The sequence below is a fragment of the Meriones unguiculatus genome, chromosome 11 (assembly GCF_030254825.1).
Source record: "Meriones unguiculatus strain TT.TT164.6M chromosome 11, Bangor_MerUng_6.1, whole genome shotgun sequence".
NCBI lineage: Eukaryota > Metazoa > Chordata > Mammalia > Rodentia > Muridae > Meriones > Meriones unguiculatus.
Window position 1 is genome coordinate 18,483,374 of NC_083359.1, and position 23,848 is coordinate 18,507,221.

The window sequence follows — 23,848 nt, forward strand, 5'->3', positions numbered from 1 at the left end:
GGGCTGTGTTCAGGCCAGTGCTTACCCTGTGTTAGTTGTTTGTCTATCTGTCTGTCTGTAACTTTGTAGTCCCATGCTGCTCTTTGCCTGGGGATACAGCTAGAAGTCTCATCTCGAGCTCCACTGGACAGAGTATCCCAGAGCAGCCAGGACAGCAATATATTTGTGATTAATGCAGCTCTGCTGCTCACCCCTGCTGGACATCCTCTGAGCCCTGCCCAAGCCTTTTAGATAGTGTCCTAGCCTCTGTCAGCAGCAAAGGACAGAGTAGTCTCCACACAATGGCAGGAAAGGTGTGTGTGAGGGTGAGTGTGTTTATGCTCCCCATTCCTTTAGCTCATTCTCCTAGTGATAGGCCTTGGGCCAGGCATGCCATGGCAAGGCATTTTCAGCACCCAGGCATGATGGGTCAGAGAGGATTATGGGAAGCAATTTCTCAGAAAGGTAGATACAGAAGCTGGAGCTAGCTGGGAGATAGGGGGGATAATGGTGACAGGGAAGTAGGAAGATGGGGAGAGATGTAGTATAAGTGCTCAGGTAGGGTTGTAAAGGCCTCAAGAAGTAGGCTAAGTTTTATTCTGTTGTGTAGCAAGAAAACTTAAGCTGGGGTGGGCCAGAAGCATTCTTGTAAAAAGTCAGTCTGTTGTGTAGAGAAGAGCCTGGAGGAATGAAGCGGGAAAGCAAAAAGGCTCACAGGTAGTCACAGGCTCCAGAGTTTGTAGGGGCAGGATTAATAACCACTTGAATAGCACATATGTGAACCTTTTGCAGTGTCTGTGTAAACATGTGTGCCAGTGTCCAGACCAGTGGACATAAGATATCTGTCAGTTGTGTCCTCTGTGCAGGGACCTCCATGTGTGTTAAAAAGTCTAGCCCAAATTTTTGGTTTAGTGTTGCCTTTCCTCCTTCCTCCAGGTTCACCCATCCATCTTTGATGCTGGGATCTGGGGTACCTGGCCACCCAGCAGCCATCCCTCACCCGGCCATTGTGCCCTCCTCAGGGAAGCAGGAGCTGCAGCCATATGACCGAAGCCTGTGAGTTGAAACACAGGCTGGGAGGAGGGGACAAGAAGGTGTGAGCCGGGCAGGTGAGCAGAGTGGTTTGGTCAGCCAGGACATAATATGCTTCCCGCCAGGTCCAAGGCCCCCTTCCTTGATCTCAGAGAACTGCCTGGAGGGCTCTGCCAAGCTTTCCTGTGGCTTTGGCACTGACCATTGCTGTGCTTTGTAATCTTCAAAAGCAAAGAGTAGATGGGGAGGGATAAGGAAAGAAAAAAAAAAAAAAAAAGCCAGGAAGGGTATGAGTTTCGGTGTGCTTTCCCACGTGGCCATGGTATTCTTGAAACAGTTCACACTCTGCTCACTCATATGGGGCAATTCAAACATTCTGCTTATAAACTGCTACATAAAGAGTGGCATAGCTAGCCTTTAGTCCATCACTTGGGAGGCAGAAACAGGCTGATCTCTGTGTTCAGTGCCAGCCTGGTCTATACAGTGAGTTCCAGGATGGTCAGGGCTACACAGAGAAGCCCTGTCTCAGAGTGATGGCATTAGGTAATTGTCACCAGGGTAGGGGGCACTTTCCAAGTAATGTAATCTGGTTGTGTACCCCAGGAAAACACAGGCAGAACCCAAGGCAGAGAAGGAGGCTAAGAAGCCCATCATCAAAAAACCCCTCAATGCTTTCATGCTTTACATGAAGGAGATGAGAGCCAAGGTCATTGCAGAGTGCACACTCAAGGAGAGCGCTGCCATCAACCAGATCCTGGGTCGAAGGGTAAGGCCATGGGCAAGTGGGCTGGCAGGGATTACCTCCAATCCCTTTCACACTTTCCTAACTCCATGTTGCATGTCACCCACCCGGTTTCACGTTGCAGTGGCACGCGCTGTCTCGAGAGGAGCAGGCCAAGTACTATGAACTGGCCCGTAAGGAAAGGCAGCTGCACATGCAGTTGTACCCAGGCTGGTCGGCACGGGATAACTATGTGAGTGGCTGCAATAACCATGGGAGAATGGGGGAACCTCTGAGCTACCATACCCAAGGCAACAACCTCAACATGGGAAGGGGGGTTTGTCTTGACAGTATAGGCAAAGCAACACAGGCAAAGACAACTTCCCCCACCCCCTTGACTATTTCAGAAGGAGAAAGCTTAAGCAACTTCCCTTGAAGGCAGTTACACACTCCCGAATTCATTCACTTATGGGATTGTTGCCCAGTATTTGGTTTGGCTAAGTGAAAAGGGGAAGGAAAGGGCCTGGAAATCCCTCCTGTATTCAAATAGGAGATCAGATGGAGGGAGGGACCCCTAAACATACCCTTTCTACAGTAGCCTTGCAAGAACTACAGTCAAGAAAGAGGAGCCCCAAAGTAGGCCTATTGGTCTAGAATCCTAGAGGCAGTAGGCTGCAGATAGCCCAGTGTCCACCTCCCAGAAGCAACTATCTCTTATTCCTGCAGGGAAAGAAGAAGAGGCGGTCAAGGGAAAAGCATCAAGAATCCACCACAGGTGAGGCCTTGCTTCAGTAGCAGTAGAGGTTCCTCTCCACATTCCCATTTCAAGAGCAGCCCTGTTTTGGCCCAAGGGTGGGGTATAATACTCATCCAGGAACCTTCAGGGCCTGAATCCTCTGGAAATATAGCTTCATCTCTTTAAGTCTAATTCCATGCACTTAACGGCTTAACTATAGGAACAGACCTGCTGATACACCCCTATGCCATCTCTGCTCACAGCTAGGTTTCACCAGAAAAGCTGAGGAACTGATCATATGGTCCCATATTTCAACCAAAAATGTCAAGCCAGGACCCAATAGTAATCACACAGGTACCTGGCAATGTTTCCATCACTCGTTTCCATTTCTCATGGCAGTTCATAATGATGCAGAACCCAGAGAACCTATCCTGCTGTAAGCCTAATTGTTGTCCCCATCTCTGATTTAGTTCATAGTTCATGACATTTTCAGTTGTGTTGTCCACACACAGGAAAGCTAGAGCTTAGGACTGGGGTAGGACAGGAAGAAATCCCCTAGCCCTTTCTGAGGACAGGAACAGGTTTTTCCATCTGTAAGTATACTAATTATACACTAGGGATAATTATGCTGTACCTTCAGTCTTATTAGGATGGGGGCCAGAGGGAGATAGGACATTGACAAGAATGAAGAAAGACTACATAAAACATGCAGGTAGTTGGGGAGAGAGAACGGACAGCCCCAAGATAAAAAATGCAGAAGCCCTCAAGGCAGCTATGCAGTTCTGGAGCCTCCATGCTAGGATGATCAGCCAAGGGAAGGATAGCATGAAGACCCCCCTCCACATTCCATCATTCTTCCCACTGATTCTTTTACCCAGCTGGGTGACTGCCTTTTCTCATACCTTGCTCTGGGTCCTAAGGCTTCCCCTGGGGCTGGCTATGCCATGGAGAGGTCCATTCTGCCTGTGGGGGCTCTGGGGTGTCTACAACTGGCTAACACTGATATTACCTCTTCTCTCTGGGCCCTGTCCTGCCCTGCTGCCTGCCTGCTCGCCCTCTGCCCTGTTCTGCCCCTCTGGCATGGCTGTGAGCAGACCCTGGCTCGCCTAAGAAATGTCGTGCTCGCTTTGGCCTCAACCAGCAGACGGATTGGTGTGGTCCGTGCAGGTGGGTTTGTCCCCACCATCATTCTCCCTTTGCTTCAAGCTGCTTCCCTTATTGCACATGTTCTGCCGGGTCTGCAGCCCCTCCTTTGGTCCCTCAGTCCCCCACCAAGCCCTGTAGAGAAGGGAACCCACACCCTTCTAAGAATATGAGTGAGCACTGGGCACAGCTTATGGAGATGACTGGTCCAGGTGGGACAAGTAGAGAGGGAGAAATAGTGTTCTAGAGAGAGAGAAAGGTATAAGCAAAGGTGGCTCTAGTAACCAGCCATGTTTACCAGGTCCTCAGAGAACAAATCTGTTACACATTTAGGTGGCCTGAGCCTCTGCTCCTAGCCCTAAAGTGATGAAGGTCCACAAACTCCATATTTTCGGTTTGTTTTGTTTTTTGAGACAGAGATTCTCTGTGTAACACTGGCTGTCCTGGACTCAATTTGTAAATCAGGCTGGCCTCAAACTCAGAGATCCACCTGCCTCTGCTTCACAAGTGCTGGGATTAAAGGCTTGTGCCACCATACCCAGCTCTTCATTTCTTTAAAATAGAATTCCCACTTAAGAAAACAGAGACTCCTGAAAATAGGTTGTCTCCAGGCAAATGTGTGACTTGCCATCTTGTACCTGGTAACACTGGAAAAGGAGACAGGCAAAGGAAGAAGCATCCAAGAGCAAAGAGGAAAGAATTCTGTGTGTGGTGTGCTCACAGTAGGAAATGGAGACACCATGCTTAAAAGAGGTCCTATTCCATCCATTTGTGCTGCTCAAGACAAACTGGCTGGGGACAGGTGTACACCTGTAACCCAGCACTCAGGAGGTTGAGGCGAGCCAACCAGCACCACATTGGGAGACCCCATGTGAAAAACAGAGAGCAAAAGACAAACTGTCCCCCAGAGCACATTTCTTCTTCCACTAGCCTGGTGTGAGAACTAAGACTGCTGACAAGCATCACAGTCCCTTGCCTTATTGCCTATCTAATCCCTACAAATATACATGGAACAGTAGCTCAAAAGACCCAAACTAAGAGATGGTTCCCCTGGAAACAGGAGGCAGTCCACAGGCCTACCCACAAAAGGTTCCTTTTGCCACCTTGTGGCTGTTCTGTGTAACTGCATTTGTCCTAGGTCTGGGCCAGGTGGAGCTGAAAGAATGGGCATAGTTTCCCTGGCCTTGAAGAGAGGGGACAAAATGGTTATGGTTAGCCAGGCTATTCAAAGACAAGCCATTTTCTGGTTGTGGTATGTGACTATGGATTCACCCTCTGTTTACAGATAATTCTCTTCACTATTCCTAGGAGGAAAAAGAAATGCATTCGGTACTTACCCGGAGAAGGCCGCTGCCCCAGCCCCGTTCCTTCCGATGACAGTGCTCTAGGCTGTCCCCGGTCCCCAGCTCCCCAGGACTCACCCTCTTATCTTCTGCTGCCCCCTTTCCCCACAGAACTGCTTGCTAGCGCAGTGGAGCCAGCACCAACATTCTCAGGTCACTCTGCAGCTCTCACTCTTCCAGCCTCTGAGTCCCCAAAGATCCCCCTCAGCACCCTCCAGAATACACAAGTACAGCAACAGGAATCTCAGAGACAGGCAGCCTAGCTAGCTGCCTTGCTTGCCAGACACTGAACACCTGGCTTGCTCCAGGGGCTCACCCCTAACTCAAGAGGCGGCACATGGAACCAGCTAGGAGTCCTCTTAAGGTGGTGAAGATTTCAAAGGCTGCACTGCTCCTGGAACCAGAGGCCATCAATTCAAGTGGTGGGGATGAGATCTGTGTAGCTGTATCATCTTACTAAGGGCATCCTGGTGCCTACGGCAACCACATCTCTTTCTCATTGCTGGCTGGATATCTTTACTGTCCTTGTGGGTTGTTTTTTGCTGCGGGTCAGATGGGCTGGACTGAGTTCAGGTGTTTTCCCTACAGATGCTTCTCTTGCCCCCTGCCACACCTTCCCCATGCCAGTATCTTTCGGACCAAGAATACCTGGTTTGTCACACAAGACGACTCCGTGGTTGACCAGCCACAAAAGTCTAAATAATAATGCTTCTCTCTTAAGGAAACTGAGAAGCTCTGTTTACAAAAAACAGCTGCTGTTCTTAAGTTGGGCCAGAGGAAGCTTCTTACTGTGTTCTCAGGAGCTTGCAAGAGAAGGAGGAAGTAGGATAGGTTACGTTAAGGCCTTCCAACCTTGGCAACAACATAACACTGACCTACCTACTGGTGGGCAGTAGTCAGTTTTCACTAGAATCACTCGGAAATCTTGTAAGAACTCACCAGCGTTAGAAACTGCAGTCAAGTAAACTGAAGCTGGCCTAAATCCAGGGTGCACCCTTCCCCATCAGGCTCTTCCCAGTTCCATTTCCAGCTCATCTGAGTCAGCTGCTGGGCAGCTGTGAGAGGGCAAATATCAAATCTCCCAACAGCCAGAGCCCGTCTTTCAGCATTTAGAACTGGCCTGCTTCAGTTTCTCTACGGGGCTGCAGGAAGGAAGAGATCTGTTAACTACTAAAGCAAGGAGCCCATAAAACCTCTTGTGGTGGACATGGTTCGTTGCCACATTCTAGAAACCCTTTTTGAGCCAAACTTAACCCTGAGCCTTGAAAAACTTTAACTGGGTTTTTTTGTTTCGTTTTTTGCATTCTCCTCACTGTATATAGCCTGAATCCAAAGGGGCTATCCATGTATTCCACACACCTCAAAAAGGAAAAAAAAAAAAAAAAGCCTTTAGTTCCTACTTTAGCCACTGGTTTCTCAACTCAAAGATTATGTTTATAGTGTAGTGTTACAAGTCTTGGGGGGAAAAAACTGGCCAAAAGTGTGGTGGTACACACCTCTAATCCCAGCACTTGGGAGGCAGAGGCAGGTGGCTACATAGAGACCTTATCTCAAAAGGAAAAACAGAAAAATGATGTAGTGTCCAAAATATTTTTGTATTGTTAATGCATTATCATAGAAAAACTTTTTTAAACATGAGAATAAAGATTCTTTTTACTGGGTTTTTCAAAGCCTGACTGAGTAATAAGCTGTTTCAATTAACAGTGCCTACACTTAATGTTCCTTTTCTTCTGTCACAAAAACCTAGAGTGTATTCCTTAACATGTACAAAGATGACAAGACAAACTGCAAAAAACAAAAATCAGTCTATCTCCTCCTGGGGCTTGGTCCTGATCACCATAGCTGAGCTCACTTTCCAAGCTCTGCTCTTAATCTTTGGACACAGCATTCAAGGGAAGCCAGCCTACTCCCTAGTACCTTTGTACACCAATGAGCTGGCAGTTGCCATCCAGACACTGGACAGTCCAACCTAAAATGTATTCAAGATCTCTACTTCCCTTTAAGGGCAGAGAAAAGACAAGACACTCTGTACTTCAAAGAAAAGCAATCCAGTCTTAAAATTTAATGTCACACAAGTCCTACACACACTTTTCACAAGGACTGGCTGTTAAGGCACTTTTCCCCAGTTTTGTGTAAGACCTGTGAAGTCAGAGTGACTCTTTTGCATGCTATCAACCATGTGTAAAGTATACTGTGCTAACTTTTAGAGCTCTAGCGTGGACATGAATAGTATGAACATCATACCACCTTAGTAGGTCAGCCATTGGATAATGAGTATTTAAGGACAGCCACCAGAATATTATCCTGCATTGCCGCTGTCCCTGAATATTCTTTGGATTTACATCCCCAAAGTATTTATACAGGCCACTGGAAATCACAGGTCTGGACTTAGACCTCTTTCTAAAGATGAGCAGGCAATCTTTGGAAATCTTGTCCTATTTTAAAAGAAATCTGCTCTGGCTGTGGGCCTAGTACCTACATTCTTAGCAAGTGCAAGTTGGGGTTTTTCTGTCTGATCTTGTGTGTCCTCTTAAGTACACTGGGTACATGAACAATACACTCTTTGTGGAGTGCAGCGCCTGTGTGTGTTAGGGAGGGCACATTGGCAACTCTTAGAATCAAAACAACCAAAAACCAAATTTGAATCCTCCCCAATCACAGTACTACATTCCTGAGACCTGAGGAAGTCTTAAGGACCTGAGAATGGAAACCTAATTCGACTTTGTGACTCGTCACACAGGGAGCCAAGAACCCTCCCAATTTTCGTAGACATTAGAGAACAGGATATTCCCCTAGGCCCTTCTGACCCATTCCAAAACAACTGGCATATACTTAGGATTCTCTGAAATACATTAACTTTTCCCTGTGCTGCAGCTGCTTCCCATTCTGTGCTGGATGGATATAATGAAAGCTGAGTGCAGCAAGCTACCAAGGCCTTCCTATGTCTCCTAATTTGAAGGCTTAAATTTCTCTCTTTGCCAAGCTCAGTGACTGGACTCTTCTGAGATATATCTCAAATTCCTTTAGGCTGTGGAAGCCCGAGACAAATCTCTGCCTATCTCTGTTCGATAAACAATGAGCAGGAATAGGAAGGCCTAGCCTAATAGAAATGGGATGGCACTTTACACTCTACGCTCCATTGCATCTTAATCCTAGGAAAACAGAAGGGATAAGAACTCTAAGACCATGTCAGATCCTACTTACCAGGCAAATGTGTCAAGAATTTAAGACCCCAAATGAATTACATAAAACTGAGCTTGTTTTTCTCTGTGGTTATGAAGACTATACTAGTTTCCTTGGGTCTTTTCAGAGCTTTCTTAAAAGTTTCTCTGTGCTTCCTTCTTTGACCTTCATGAGTTCCTCAATGTACGTATTTGTGCACACACAAAATTATAAAATTTTTTAAAATCAAAGATCTGTGAAGGAAGATGCTACTGTACTTCGAAGGTAAATTATGAGAAGCACTGAAGAGGATGCAGGTCATTAGTAGAGCTAATATGCACAAGGCCCTGGGATCAAATCCTCAAACAGGGAAGGAGGCACATAATGCTGGGTTGAAATACCAAGGCTATGTGTTTCCCCTCAATCTCATTCTGCGCCTGAGTCACCTACTTCATGGGGTTTCTCACTTCTAAGCCTTACACAGATGCATGAACACCTGTTTTACAATCACTGTATATAATATTAATTCTAGAGCTTCCACAAAGATGGGTTTGTCCTGAACATGCAGTGTTTCTGGGCTGGGTAAATGTGTTGTTTATTGTAGCAGTAACTGGCAGGAAAAACACTCCAGCTAACACTGGACTATAACCTTCCTTCCCTACTGAACCAACACAATGGGGAAAATTATTTCTTAAAAATAGTTTCAGCGAGCAATGCTTTCTAAAAGAAAATGCCAGATAATGATATGCTTTATTTTCATATGTACTTTTTAAATTTAAGAGTTTTGTGTTTGTGTGTTTGTTTGTTTGTTTGTTTAAAGACAAGTGATTGTGTAGCCCTGGCTCCTGGAACTTGCTCTGTAGATCAAGCAATCTTGAAACTCAAAGAGATCTGCCTCCCAAGTGCTGAAATTAAAGGAGCACGCCACCGCCCCCAAGAATCTCTTCAATTAAAAAGTAACTGAATTTAATTCATTTATTAAGTGAAGAGACACACATCCACAAAAGCAACTGTATACTACCTACTGTATTACTTTTTATTGAAAGGCATCTTGCACTTAGGATGGCTGCTTTCTGAGTTTCACCATACACTTTAATGTTAAAGGTTAAATTACTTTTTACATGCAAGTAGTGTTTCCTCATCTGGTAACATCTGATGATAAAAAGATGACATACCACATAAATTAACTGTCTTTTTTAATTGAAAAGCTAACAAATTGTCTAGTTACATTCCCCCACCCCCAAACCGGGTAGTAAACTGAATCTCTATGCAACATATTCAAAACTGAAGATTTAAAATTAAAAAAAAAAAAAAAAAAAAAAAAGGACAAAAGACCTCAGATCCAATTACTAGGGCCCAGTTGCACACAAGCTTACCAGCAGCAAAGAGGTAGGAAGACATCCTAACCCCACTCCCAACATTAACTTCAGGTTGCCTGTTCCAGATTCTGACTCATGAATAAAGATCATGTTTTGTTGATTCTATTTCAGAATACTTCTCTTAAGTTGTTTTATTTACAATGCCAACTTTGAAAGGCTTACTGAAGTTAACTGGACAGTGAATAGAAATCGCTTTACAGAATGAGGGGAACCCAAAATGCCACTTTCCACAGAAAACCCATAGCTCAGTTTTATTCAGAGTAATGGGGGGTGGGAAGTAACTTCTGCTCACAGAAGAAACTCAGCCACAGGTCTGATCTGTACGGGAACTACACATGCAGTAAGGACAAGGCTGCATTCGTCTACTGTTCTCTAATATTAACAACTATAAACAGAGCAGTGCAACTAGCATTTGGAACAACCTTCTAGTGTTACAATGTCAGGCACAGCATTTCACTTCTCTTCACACCACTGGTTCTCTTTGCGTACCTAGAAGAGACAGACAAAGAAGTACTTTGAGTGCTCTTTTCTGAGATGGCTAAGTACTATGTATACTATGTATCAATAGCCTGTAATGAAAAACTGGGAAAATACTATGTTAAGAGTAGACTTGGTGACTTTGTAAATCATTAAACAGCAGGTACAATGGAGAGCTGTAGTTCCATTCTCCAAGCTGGCAAGCAAACCCAACTCATCCACTCTTGTGTTATCAGGCCCCTATTTCTAAAGTCAAGTATTTATGGCCTATATAAATGTCCCAAGTGAAAAAAATTAAAATTTGAAAATGAAGAACCCCCTTTAGCTCAAAATCCAATTTACTTTATGCTTGTAACAATATCAGACTGGGCATGCCTTGAAGTCAAGACTGCTCACTGTTACCCTGGAGGACTTCTGTAATTCCTATCCCACTCCCACCCCACAACCACCTGTAACTCCAACTCCAGGAAATCCGATGCCCTCTTCTGACCACCATGCTCACACACACAAATAATAAGTAAAGTCTTCAAGAACAGTATCATCTAAGTGCTTTAGATCCAGACACAGACCAAAAGTACAGTAGACAGAGATGTATACTATCCGTTCCCTCTGTATCAAGACTTTTGTTGTTACTGGGGTTTTATTGTTTGCTTTCTGAGACAGGATTCCTCTGTGTAGTCCTGGAACTCAAACACAGCCTGCCTCAGCCTCCCAAGTGCTGGGATAAAAGACATGTGCCACCACACCCGGCTGGTATCAAGGCATTTTCAAATGCATCCTAGGTAACTGCACTGGTAAGCTATAGCACTAGGCCAAGGCTTCATGATGGGTCTTTTTTCTAGTCATGGAACTGGGTTCCAGTTTCTTTTTAAAAAGTAATCAACTGGCTGTATGGTACCTACCTGGGCCTCCTCTTCAGTAAAGTCATTTTTTTCTAGTCATGGAACTGGGTTCCAGTTTCTTTTTAAATAGTAATCAACTGGCTGTATGGTACCTACCTGGGCCTCCTCCTCTTCAGTAAAGTCATTTTTGATATTGAAGGTTTTACGAATTTCCTCAGGAGTTTTCCCCTTAATCATATTGGCCACGGTCTTGCATGTAACATCAAGCAAACCTTTGATGTCTAAGTAGTTTGCAGCCTGTAAATGATAGCTTATTTTAGTCATGTGTACTGAATGTTTGAGTGATTAACAATTTACATCAAATTGAGCTTAAAATGATTCATCTTTGATCTCTATGAAATTCTCCGTCCTTTAATACTGATTATTTTCAATGCACCTTCAACTTCCACTAATCTTCCTCATATTCTGCTTTACCTTTATCCCACATTTTAAGTGTTTTACCTCAATTCAGTTAAAAATACTAATTTAAAATTTTTCTTTGGCGGGGCTGGAGAGATGACTCAGCGGTTAAGAGCACTGACTGCTCTTCCAGGAGTCCTGAGTTCAATTCCCAGCAACTACAAGGTGGCTCACAACCATCTATCATGGGATCTGATTTTCTCTTCTGGTGTGTGTAAAGACAGAACACTCATAACAAATACATACTTTAATTTTCCCTTTGGCTTATAGATTACTACCAAATTACTAAATTTTCAAATATTTGCCATTTTTTTTCAGATATTATTTTGAGCCAAGCTTTCACTATGTTGTCCTAAATGTCCTAAAACTTGCTATGTAGACCAGGCTGTCCTCAAACCCAGAGCTCATCCTGCCTCTGCCCCCTATATTCTGGGATGAAAGGTATGTACTACCACACTCAGCTTCAGACATTTTATATGCTTCTATCACTGAGGTAAGAGAACACATTTTGTGTAACTTGAATACATTTAAATCTGAGATTTTTATGGCCAGAACTTGGTCTATCTTGATGAAAATGTATATGGCTATAATTAAATGTAATGTCCTACATGTAAATTAAGACAAGCAGTTCAACAGTTTTCCTGAACTGCTTTTCTGTCCACTTGTTATAATTACTGAACAACAAAACTGAGGTTTCTAACTATGACTGAACAATTCTGTTTTGACCTTTGTGTTTCCCTACTTTATTCACTTTTTGAAGTTCTGCTTCTAGGTAGATGTCTATGACTATGTACTCTTAATGAATCAATCCCCTTATCGTTATGAAATAGCCACCCTTAACTCCAAAATATAACCACCATTCCAGCTATCTCTTGATTTGTATTAGCATACTCTTTTCACCTTTAATTCTAATTGTGTCTGTTTACTTAAAGTTCATTTCACAGGAGCAGCAAAAAAAAGTTTTGCTTTATCTGACCTGATTATTTCTACCTCTTAAAAGTGCTTGGACCATTTACATTTAATGTAACTACTAATGTATGTAACATTGCATATGAGTCCAGAGAATAAATATCCATAGTTGAAGATCAGTGCATCTAGCAAATTCAACCCTTTAAATGGTGAAGGCTCTGCAACAGAACTACCTTATACAATAACATACCAGAATAAGTTCAAAAAGTGTTCCTTGGTCAACTTTCAGGAATTCTTGGTCCCAAACAGGAATATCATCTGTTCGTTTTTCTTTGTTCTCGTCATCCTCAGGAGGAGGAGGGTCATCCTTGTGGTGGGTGCACCACTGAATGACCTACAACAACAAATGCTCCTGTCACAAGACCTGAGTTCAATGCTGGGGCATCAAGCCCACACTGGGTAAGAACTAATTAAAGGTGGCCGAACAAAATGTTGAGTAAAAGTTTTAAGAAATTTAGTTCTCATGTACACACACACACACACACACACACACAATCCAGGGCTGGTAAGATAGTTCAGTCAGTAAAAGCACTTGTTGAACAAACATTAGGACCCCATTTTGTATCTTTAGTATCTACATAAAAAAGTTGAGACAGCATGCACTTTGCAACTCCTAGTACTGGTAGTGCCAGGGAGAGCTTGCTGATTGCCAGTCTAGCTCTAGAGTCAGGAAACAGTAATATATCAGGAAACCTAATGTCTTCCTCTGTCTTCAGGTACACATCCAAAACACATGTATGCACATACCACATACACACAAAAAATTACTCATTTTCACAAACAATGGAAAGAGTAAAATCTAAGTTCATTATGAAGTCTAGACCGATATGATGGCACATGCCTATAATTCTAGCACCCACAAGACAGCAGTAGGATTGCTTCTAAGTTCAAGGCCAGCCTGGACTATCAAGCAAGGGCCCCATTAAAAAAATAAAAATAAAAAGCACCAGGCCAGGAGGTTACAGTATACACCTTTAATATCAGCACTTGGAAAGCAGAGGCAGGGGACTCTCTGAATTTGAGGCCAGCCTGGTCTACAGAGCAAGTTCCAGGACAGCCAGGGCTACACAGAGAAAACCCGTCTTGAAAACAAACAAAGATACCCCCCCCCCAAAAAAAGGACAAAATCCATCCCAAGAACCATACCTGGACTAGGGCTCAGCTGGTAATAGAACATATATATATATATATATATATATATATATAATTTCTTTAATAATTTATTTTTATTTCATGTACATTGGTGCTTTGAATATAGGTCTCTGTGAGAATGGAACAGGAGTGACAGACAGTTGTGAGCTGCCATGTGAGTGCTGGGAATTGAACCCCGGTCCTTTGAAAGAGCAGACAGTGCTCTTAACCACTGAGCCATCTCTTCAGCCCCTAGAACATATGTTAAACATGACCCTAAATTCAATTCCCAGTATCAATATAAGAAAAACAAAAACAAAAAATAATCACTTACCTTTTTTAGAATTGCTGCATTAACATTTGGTAAAGGAACAGGATCATCATCTCCCTCATCATCCATTCCCAAATCTAAGAAAACCAGGAGAGAGAAGGCATTATTTCTCAACTCTGTAACAACATACTATCTTAATAAGGATTTCTATTGCTGTGATAAAGTATCAAAAGCAAGTTAGAAAGAATTTATTTCACCTTATACTTCCAGGTTATAGCCCGCCAAGACAGGAACTGAAGCAGGGCAGGAACCTGGAGGCAGGAACCAAAATGGAAGCCACTGCTTACTGACTTGTTCCTCTGCTTCACTCAGCTAGCTTTCTTATACAGCCCAGGCCTGTAGATGAGACCACCTACAATGGGCTGGGCCTTCCTACATCAATCATTAATCAAGAAAATGCCACACAGGCCAATCTTGTAGGGACATTTTCTCAACTGAGATTCCTTTTATATAAATGACTCTAGCTTGGTGTCAAGCATGGGCACACATACCTGTCAGTGATTTCATCAAATATGGATAACTGAGCAACAATCTGGAAAAGCTGAATCCTGTATTTTTTTAAGTGAACCAAATTTTTATTTGTTCATTTCTTATATTTGAAGTACTCTTGGCCTGAGATTCTTTGCCATAGTCCTTAGCCACCACACAACTATAATCAATAACGTTACAAGGTTTCCCTTATCCATCAATTTACACAGTCTTTAACTCCAGTTTGAGGAGAATCTAATGTTTTCTTCTGGCCTCCGTAGCGACTGCATGCACAGGGTACACATAGATATATGCAGGCAAAACACTTGTACATAAAAAATATATCTACGTCCTGAAGGTCAAATAAGTAAAATGAGAAATCGAAGGTCGACCCTTAGGTACTGCAAGTCTAGATGAGAACCAAACAAAAAATACCGAGTCCAAATTTTCATTTATAAAAACCATTCCTCCCCTACCACTACAAATACGGTTAAGAGACTATACTGTAAAATTTCTCTTTGGGTGATTGAGATGCTGATATACAAGACAACAATACTACCTTTGATTAAATACAAAGCTATTTGGAAGAAGGCTTAAGTAATATTAAGGTCCTGATGGCTACGAAGAATTGCTTCTTTAGTATTTAGATATGCTTTGCTTTTTCTTTAGGACCATATATGAAAACAAAATACATTCCTTTAAGCTATTCTGTTTCAGGGAATTCTGACAGACACCTGTATCTGATAACACTTGAACCACATGCACACAGATTTTCACTTTTGATTATCCTCAGTTTAAAAAGTTTTATTTTGTTTTTTAAAATCACATGAAACTCTAACCAGTGGCACTGCAGATACAAAACAAAGAAAGCAGTAGGATGCCAAATTCAAAGAGCTCCGGATCTCCGGAGGCTAGATTCCTATAAGCTATAGGTACTTCAGAAGATGAACCCATTCTGCTTTGAGACCACAAAGGATACAGAAAGAATTCCTGAGCCACTGCTATCTATCAGTCTTACTGTTGAGATCAAAGCATGTCTGCACAAGTTTCTAGGCAAGTAATGCTCTTAAAATTGGCAAATGCCTCTTTGAAGCAACACAAGAGAGACCAGCACATCAGAGAACTGCTAAGATGAAGTAAATACTTCAATTGACAAAACAAGTATTCAGGGAGCAAGTTTGCTGTCACTCACCGACCTTTCCAGAAACACTTGGACCACTTTCTCTTTATTATGGCCATTCAACAGGTACTTGACTACAGGACATACCAAAGGGTTTACAGTCTTACTAGACCGAATCTACAATGTTCATTACCAGAATACAAAATTTCAAGTGCCACATGAAAAATACCAATTACCAAAGAGAATGTGTCCAGCTTGTATTTTAAAAAGTCACTCACACAGATCTATCCCGTGCAATTAACATAGCAAGTCCTGTACCTCAGGTGAAGAGCACTTATCTAATTCTACACAAGCTGTGTTCAGCCTCCAGGACAGGAAGAGCCCTGTACTTGTATCAGTTATACATCTGGAAAGCACTGGAAGTCACCTAGAAATGTGTCTTCTTCCCTTGAAGGCATCTCCAACACAATTCAAAGTCTTTTTTATCTCTATCCTCTCAAATTCATTTATATCTTTACTAAACACAGTACTACAATCCTACCTAGAAAACTACTAAAAATAACAATTTTTAAAAAATTCTACCTATTTATGTGGCTGGGTGTTTGTCTGCTTATGTGCATGCATCACCTGCATACCCGGTGCTATGGAGGCCAAGACGGCCTGAAATTAGTTACAGAGAACTGAGCTGCTATGTGAGTATGAACTGTGTGGGTGCTGGGAACTGAACATGGATCCTCAGGAGAAGCAGTCAATGCCCTTAACCACTGAAACATCTCTCTAGCCCCCTCAATTCTTTAAGAGGACAGGTCTCACATGGCTCAGGAAGGCCTAAAACTTTCAACGTAGCATAAGTTGGCTTTGATCTTCCTGTGTGTTCTAATTACTGGCACACACCACCATAACTAACTTAACTTACTTTCCTTAATAATCCTTAATAATGTCAACTTTGTCCCAGCATGATTTCCCAAAATCATGGAACTTAAAATCGGTCTCACTAGTACCACACACTGTAGTATTTCTAAAACATGGATTGATACCAATCAGGATGCTCCTGCAGCATCATTTGACATACAAAAGTCTCACCTTCTTTTCACCAGGTTATAGCTCCCAAACCTGTTCCAGGGACCTGCTTCAACCTCCCAAGTGCTAACATTATGGACATGGACCACTACATCTGGATACTCTTTGCCTTCTTCAAGTGTTTATAAGCTGCAAACTTTTCCTATGTAAAACCTTGTGACTAAGTAATAGAGAACATTCTTACAAAGTTATTTCTCCCATCAAGTTTAAACACCAGTGTGTATGTTTCCCATGCACACTATTTTAATATTAATTAGTAAGTTTTCAAAGGTTCAGGACCCATTATCTTATCTCATCTTTGTTCAATCACACAAATGTGTTACAGCAATTTCATCATGATAACAAGTAGACAAAAAGAAAAGCTTGTTTCAAAAATAAATACATCAGCTGGGCATGGTGGTGCACGCCTGTAATCCCAGCACTCTGGGAGACTAGAGGCAGGCAGATCTCTCTAAGTTCAAGGACAGTCAAGGCTACACAGAGAAACCCCATCTCGAAACATACATACAATATATGCATACACACACACATCTTGGGTAAAAAGTGCTTGCCTTGCAAGCCTGACCACCTGATTCAATGATGATCAAAACTCACAACAGAGGGAGAGAACCAACTCCCAAAAGTTGTCCTGAGGTATGCATAAATATACAATACAGAGAGATACATAATAAAACTTAAATGCAAGGACATCTCAGTGGTTATGAACACTTGCAGGGACCCAGGTTTGGTTCCCAGCTCCCAAATCCAGCAGCTCCAATCCCAAGGAATCTTATGCCCTCTTCTTGCCTCTACATGAACATGGTGTGGTGTACAACATACATGCAGGCAAAACAGCCAAACAGGAAAAAAAGAAAAAAATTAAATGCAGATTCTTCAGGTGTAAACTTTTTAAGAGACTCTTCAACAGCATTCAATCCATAGAGATTACTCTACAATAAAGCAAGCAGTTCTATTTGGCTTCCATACCACAAGACAACCCCATTCCAAATACTTTGGTTTTTATCAGGAAAAAAACAAAAACACTTGTAAATCCAATTTACTTGAAACAGAAATAGACTATTGCAGCCAGGCATGGTGGCATGTGCCTTTAATCCCAGCACTCAGAAAGTCAGAGGCAAGTCTACAGAGGGAGTTCCAGGACAGCCTGTACTGCAGAGAAGCCCTGTCTCAAAACTAAACAAAAACAAAAAAAGAACAAAAAGAAAAGTGATAGATAAGACTGCCTGATAGATATGTGAAGTCACATCAGGGTCAGCAAGATGACTCAGTGAGTAGAAGTACTTGCTATGAAAGAAGAGCAGAGTTTGAGCCTCAGAGTCAACAAGGCTGGATGTGGTGGCTTGTGTCTGTAACCTCAGCACTTTTTTTTAATGCATGTACATCTGCATGCCAGAAGAGGGCATCAGATCACACTATAGATGGTTGTGAGCCACCATGTTGTTGTGGGAATAACTTGGGACCTCTAGAAAAGTACAGTGCTCTTAACCACTGAGCCATCTCTCCAGGCCCTCAGCACTCTTTGTAGCAGAGACAAGGATGTATATTACAGTGGGAGAAAAAGAGAGTACCTGCCTCAAAAGGGGATGAAAGGTAGGGCCTGGAGATGGCTTAGTGGTCAACAGAGCACTTGCTGCTCTTGGAGCAGATCCAGTTTAGTCCCTGGCACCCACATTGGGCAGTTTACAACCACCTGTTACCTCCAGCTCCAGCTGGATCCAATGCCTCTGGACTTCACAAACACTTGCAAGAATGTGCATATACCTAAACACACACATTAACAATAAAAACTTTAAAACACAAAAAGGTTAAAAAAAACAAAACAAAACAAAAAAAAAAAAAAAAAAAAACAAAGTAGCCAGGTATTATAAGCACACCTTTAATCCTACCACTTGGGAGGCAGAGACAGGTGGATCTCCCTGAAGTTAAGAACAACTTTGTTCACCCAGAGTTTCAGGGCAGCATGAGCTACAACCCCAACAAGGTGAGGTAGAGGAGGCAAAAGGACAAAAACTGACTTCTCAAATACACACTATCTGGTGTGACACCTCATGGCTGCCCACACAATAATCTTGTTTGTTTGTGAGACAGGGTCTAACTATGTAGTCTTGGCAGGCCTTGAACTCACAGAGATAGGTGTCTCTGCTAAGTGCTGGAATTAAAGTTATGAGCTACCACACCTAGCAAATCTTTTTTTATTGTTCATGTTTTGTTTTTGTTTTTTGAGACAGGGTATCTCTTGTGTAGCCCTGGCTGTCCCAAACTTTGTAGACCAGGCTGGCCTCAAACTCACAGAGATATGCCTGCCTCTGAGCCCTTAGTGCTGGGACTACAGGCATGCACCACTGCACTCAGCTGCCTAGCAAATCTTAAAAACAAAAAAAACCCCAACACTTTAATAGCTTATAGTTTCATTCACACAATGCAGAAGGAAATTACCTTCTTCACTCTCAAGCTTGTAACAGACTGGCTCAAGTAAACCTAATACTTGGAATTTACATGATCCTATCCTAAGTTAAACAACCCCTTTCTCCACACCAAGATTTCATAAACTTACCTTCCAGCATGGTCTTGATGGTCACAGATTGTTTGGCAATTTCTACATCAACTTCAAATATCTCTCCATCAGAACTCTGCAACTTTATCGAAGGCATCTAACAAATAGGAATTTAAGAGCTATTTATTTCCTTTTACAAGACATTTATTTCATCAACTAGTCCGTCAGAAAATTAAGTTACTGTATAGTTCTAAGTTCTTCACAACAAGTGTATAATTGTTTTTATTAAAAAAAAAACAAAACTTATTTCCAAGTACAGTTCCTTTAAACACCAGCCTTAAAGGTCCACTTAAAGGCAGTACTACATTTACAACTGTATTAAGAGCTATCTATATTTCTGACATTTACTTTTAGAATGTGTGTTGGTGTGCATATACCTTAGCACAAGTGGAATGTGGAGGTCAGAGAAGAAGTTACAGGAGGCAGCTCTCCCTCTACTGTGTGGGTTACTGGGATCAAATTTAGGTCATCAGGCTTGGCAGCTGAGCCATTTGCTAGCCCCTCAAAAAATTTTAAGATATATGCTTTCCATACTCCTTTATGCACCCGTGGAATAATAACTACTCAATCTGAAAAATTAACTGCCACAAATAACTACCTACAAACCTGAGCGAAGTCAGTCCAAAATAAACAAAGCTTGTTATCAAATAAAAGTAAATTTCATACTATGAAATCTACTGTTGGGAAACAAGTAATTGACTACAAAAAGTAGACCAGGATATGCTAATTTATATCTAAAGAAAAACAAGACAACACACAATTACTTAAAAGACATATAAACAGATGTCAATATGATCCCTAAAACCTATAAGGAGCTCAAATTTAGAAGAGTCCTTTTAAATTTTTCATTACCTATTGTTCAGATGTCCAAGTTTGAGATCTTCTAAGTCCCTACAAAAATACCTGCTTCAAAAATGCATTTAAGCCAGGAATGGTGAACCATGCCTTTAATCTCAGCACTCAGAAGGCAGAGGCAGGTGGACCTCTCTCTGTTAGTTCCAGGCCAGCCAAGGCTACAAAGAGAAAACAAACAAAACACAAAACAAAAAAGGCTTTTAAAGCTGGAAGCAGTGTTTTATGTCTTTAATCCTAATACTCAGGAGGCACAGGCAGGCAGATCTCTGTGGGTTGGAGGCCAGGTTGGTCTAAATAGCTAGTTCCACAATAGTCAGGAGTACATAGAGACCTTGTCTCAAAAAAGAAAAGCAAAACAACAAAATGCATTTAAGTCATTTAAGTCACGATGGCACATGCCTATAAGCCCAGTGACTTAAGAGGCAGGAATTCACACATCAGGCACAACAGCCAAGTTCAAATCCAGCCTAAGTTCCAGGAGAACCTGTCTCAAATATATATAAATAAATCCAAAAATGGCCAGGATGGTGGTGCTGGCATATACCTTTAATCCTGGCATTCAGGAGGCAGAGACAAGCAGATCTCTGCGTTCACGTCCAGCCTAGTCTACAAAGTGAGTTCCTGGACAGCCAGGGCTTTAGAGAAACTAGTCCTAATAGTGCCCAATTTTTGGAAGGCTGAAGATCATAAATGAGTACATAATGAGTTTAAGATAGCCTTTGGGAAACTTAATAAGAGCATGCTTCAAAATTAACTACAAGAGGTTGGATATTTCGCTCATTAGTGTAACCAAGTTCAATCTGTAACACTGTCTTCTCACTCTGCCCAAAAGGTGAACCAGGACATAAGTATATGCCATAATCTCAGCATTTTGTAAAGAAGCAGAAGGATTGGGGTTCAAGGCCATCTTCTTGACACATAGGAAATTTAAGGCTAGCCTGGGTTTCTTAAGACCCTGTCTCAAAAATTGAACTCAACAACCCCAAAAGCCAGAAACCCCATTAACTCAGACAAAATATGAGCCATTAGGAAAACATATATAATATTTTAAAAATTAAGCAACTAAGTCCTAACATGACTTGAGTTTAAGGAAAAAACAAAAGCAAACAAAAACAAATCTAATAATAAAAGCTCTAAGCCAGCATTTTCTTATTTCAGACTTCTCCCTCATTCCTCCAAGAGGAATTAATTCAAGACCTCTTTAAAATGTGCATGCCCCCCCCCACCATACCTCTATCTATCTGGTAGTTTTTCAAGGCAGGGTTCCTCTGTGTAGCCCTGGTTGTCCTGGAACTTGCTCTGTAGCCAGGGCTAGTCTTGAACTCAGAGATCCACCTACCTCTGCCTGCAGTGCTGGGACTAAAGGTGTGCACCACAATCTGCCTCACATATAACTTCTGAGGTAGACAGAAGAGTTCAAGGTTACTATCTACTAACTTAAGGTACTTCTGAAGCTTTCTGGATCTGGGTTGTTAATAATGCAAACTTTCACAAAAGTATAGGGTTTGGGGCTGGAGAGATGGCTCTGTTCTTCCAAAGGTCCTTAGTTCAATTCCCAGCAACCACATGGTGGCTCACAACCATCTATATAGTAAGATCTGAAATGCAGGTAGAATGTTGTATAAATAATAAATCTTAAAAAAAAAAAAAGGTAGAGGGTTTGGCATTTAAAATAACCACTGACTGCATCCATTTTAGAGTCAAACACTTTAGAGGCAGCACATCTCTTAAAACAGTCTTTCAGCCTTCCTGAAACACTTGTTACCTTTCCTCAAGTAACTAAGCTGTGAGAAAGGGGCGGTGGAGAGGTAAGGCTGTTTTACCATTACCCACTGAAATATGCAGCTCTCATTCATCCACGGTTGGAGACAATCGAATTTCGCTTTTCAACTCACAAACCTGTCTGCTCCTCCATGTTTCTCAGTGCTTGCCAATAATGCGAACTGAGCTCAGAACAGTAGACCCCCCCCCACTATGATAAGGCATCAAAAAAAGTTAATAAAGGCCAATTTTTAACAGCAAAACACTATGTTCTTTTTATAGTCCCTAGTACTGTAATAAACACTCGAGAACAAGTCTAACTTTGTCGTTGATAAAAACCACTTTAAAAGACCATTCCATATTTCCTTGAAATAATCCACAATAAATAAAGATGTGCTTAGTCATAATCTAATTTAGGTATCAGGTTACTGGTTAAAAGAGCCAGGATCTTATTAAATAACAGGGAGGCAATCGGTTAATCTGTAATTCAATGCACTCCGTAATCCTAGACCTAACTTTTGTTGTTGTGTTGGCATTAAGAGCAAATTTTTTAAGTAATAATGCATGAGATTTCGATTTGATATGCTTTTCAAAAAAAACCCTCTTCAGTTCTCTTAAGTTCCTGGACTTGGAAATTAAACCACCGTCCAAGACTGGAATAACGAGAATTCTATTACACCAGACTTTAGAAACAAGCCTGCTTCAGGTGACTCGAAATTCTGACTCTTGGAAGAGATTGCATTGTTCTAAGCCACAGGCACATTCTGTGACATTGTGATGAAAAACCGCCAAGTCTCCAAACCTGAGGACTCCACTAAAAAGCGAGCCAAAAGACAGGTGTTAACACCATCCCTTGGAAAAAAACAAAAACAACAACAACAAAAAACCCTCAAACAACCTCAAGTTTTAGCGTCAAGGGCTCCTAAGTCACACACCTCAGACGACAGGGTCTATTACAGCAGTTAAGTTTTCAGAAGAGACTGCAGGACGTACCAAAACAACGCAAAGAAATGAGGGTCTGTTACCTGCAGTTTCTATGGTAGAATAAACAAGACCAATCGGGAGCCAGTGACGCCAGATACACGAGAAAAAGAAGGAGCCAAAAATCGAGTAGCAACGATCGCCACCACCTGGGCGGCCAGGGAGCCCCTACTCAAAGCCCCGCCGTCCACCCGCCCGGAGCGTGGGGCAGCCGGCCTGTCGCTGGGGCAGGCCCGGGCCGAAGCCTGGGCCTTGCAGCCGCGTTCGGGCCCGACTGGCGCCGCCCGCGGACGGACAGGCCCGCCACAGGGCTCGGCTCCCACTGGCCCAGGAGAGCGCCGAGAGGATGCGCGGCCCCGGGAGGCCTGCCTCGGCCGACTCGCGCATCCGGGGTCGGCAACGGGCCCCATGGCGCTCCAGGGTACGCCAGCCCGAGTCGCCGCCGCCTCCGCCTCGTGCAGGCCACAGCCTCCGCCGGGCTCCCGCCCGACCCTCCCTGCCTCCCTCCGTCCCTCGAGGGACCACGGCCCGGTCCGCCTCGCGGGCGGCTACTCACGGTGCTCGGTCTCAAGACCGCAGGCCCGAGGCGGACGGGCGGCGTTCACACAGCGAGAGCAACACCGAGGACAAGGCCACTACAGCAGCACCGCGCGGCGTCGGCTCTTATAGGAGCGGGACGCGGGCGACGAGGACCCCGAGCTCGTGACGTCACACAGCCGGCCGGGCTGGCCGTTGAGATCGCCTGTCTGACGGGTGGCGGGCGGAGGGCGGCGGGCCAGGCCCTAAGCGCCTCCCTCGGGGGGTCTACGGGAGAGATGCGGAGGGGCGACGGGTGGAGAGACGGCTAGGTAGGAGAGGGGCTTCCGCCTTACTCCTCTGTCCTCAAGAGCGCCGTGCTCTCTTTCGGGGCGGACGCCGGCTGAGGTACCGTCGCGACCCGAAGGGCCTTTCAGGCAGGAGCTGTCTTAAACTGCTTGAAAGACCCCAGTCACGAAAAGCCTGGAAACAACAAACCGCAAAACCGGTTGTGGGGGTGTGAGTTTCACCTAAAGGATTCACCTCAACCTGACCGTCGTTAATCTCCCAATAACCCAAAGAAGTGAGGTTTTGTTTGCCGACCAGGGATTCGGGACTTAGACCTTACTACTCCACTGATACTGGATTTTTTTTTTTTTTTTTAATCTTAGGGTGTGAGGAAAGGTGTCACTTTAGCCCAGGTGGCCTGGAACACCTGACCTACTACACCCTGCTTATTTGATTTCAAAAGTTTACTTTGTTTTTAAAGGCAAGGTCTCGTTTGGTTCAAGGTGGCCACAAATTCATTA

The 23,848-nt window shown here is 43.2% G+C and overlaps 2 protein-coding genes across 12 annotated transcripts in view; one reads left to right on the plus strand and one right to left on the minus strand.

Annotated features, from left to right (window-relative positions):
* Positions 1 to 9,448, plus strand: part of Tcf7 (transcription factor 7) — a 33,497-nt gene extending 24,049 nt beyond the window's left edge. For 2 of the 9 annotated variants that reach the window (XM_060363731.1, XM_060363732.1), the window contains 6 exons: positions 916 to 1,035; positions 1,615 to 1,777; positions 1,878 to 1,985; positions 2,459 to 2,507; positions 3,563 to 3,635; positions 4,920 to 9,448. In XM_060363731.1, coding sequence (XP_060219714.1) covers positions 916 to 1,035; positions 1,615 to 1,777; positions 1,878 to 1,985; positions 2,459 to 2,507; positions 3,563 to 3,635; positions 4,920 to 5,217 — 811 coding nt within the window. In that variant the 3' untranslated portion in view covers positions 5,218 to 9,448. Of the gene's footprint in view, positions 1 to 915; positions 1,036 to 1,614; positions 1,778 to 1,877; positions 1,986 to 2,458; positions 2,508 to 3,562; positions 3,636 to 4,896 lie in introns of all 9 variants that reach the window. The other 7 variants (XM_021638869.2, XM_021638870.2, XM_060363735.1 and 4 more) reach the window with 6 other exon arrangements.
* On the minus strand, positions 9,132 to 23,238 carry Skp1 (S-phase kinase associated protein 1). 3 transcript variants are annotated; one of them, XM_021638887.2, is made up of 6 exons: positions 23,080 to 23,237; positions 18,927 to 19,023; positions 13,708 to 13,781; positions 12,433 to 12,576; positions 10,971 to 11,111; positions 9,132 to 9,984 (listed from the first exon to the last, which is right to left on the minus strand). In XM_021638887.2, the coding sequence occupies exons 2-6, from the start codon at positions 19,021 to 19,023 to the stop codon at positions 9,949 to 9,951; spliced, it is 492 nt and encodes a 163-aa protein (XP_021494562.1). In that variant the 5' UTR covers positions 23,080 to 23,237; the 3' UTR covers positions 9,132 to 9,948. The 3 variants fall into 3 exon arrangements, with proteins under 3 accessions (XP_021494562.1, XP_060219721.1, XP_060219722.1); XM_060363738.1 differs by having other exon boundaries at positions 9,817 to 9,984; positions 10,875 to 11,111; positions 23,080 to 23,238; XM_060363739.1 differs by lacking the exon at positions 18,927 to 19,023 and having other exon boundaries at positions 9,817 to 9,984; positions 10,875 to 11,111; positions 23,080 to 23,181.
* Between the last annotated feature and the right edge of the window lie 610 nt (positions 23,239 to 23,848).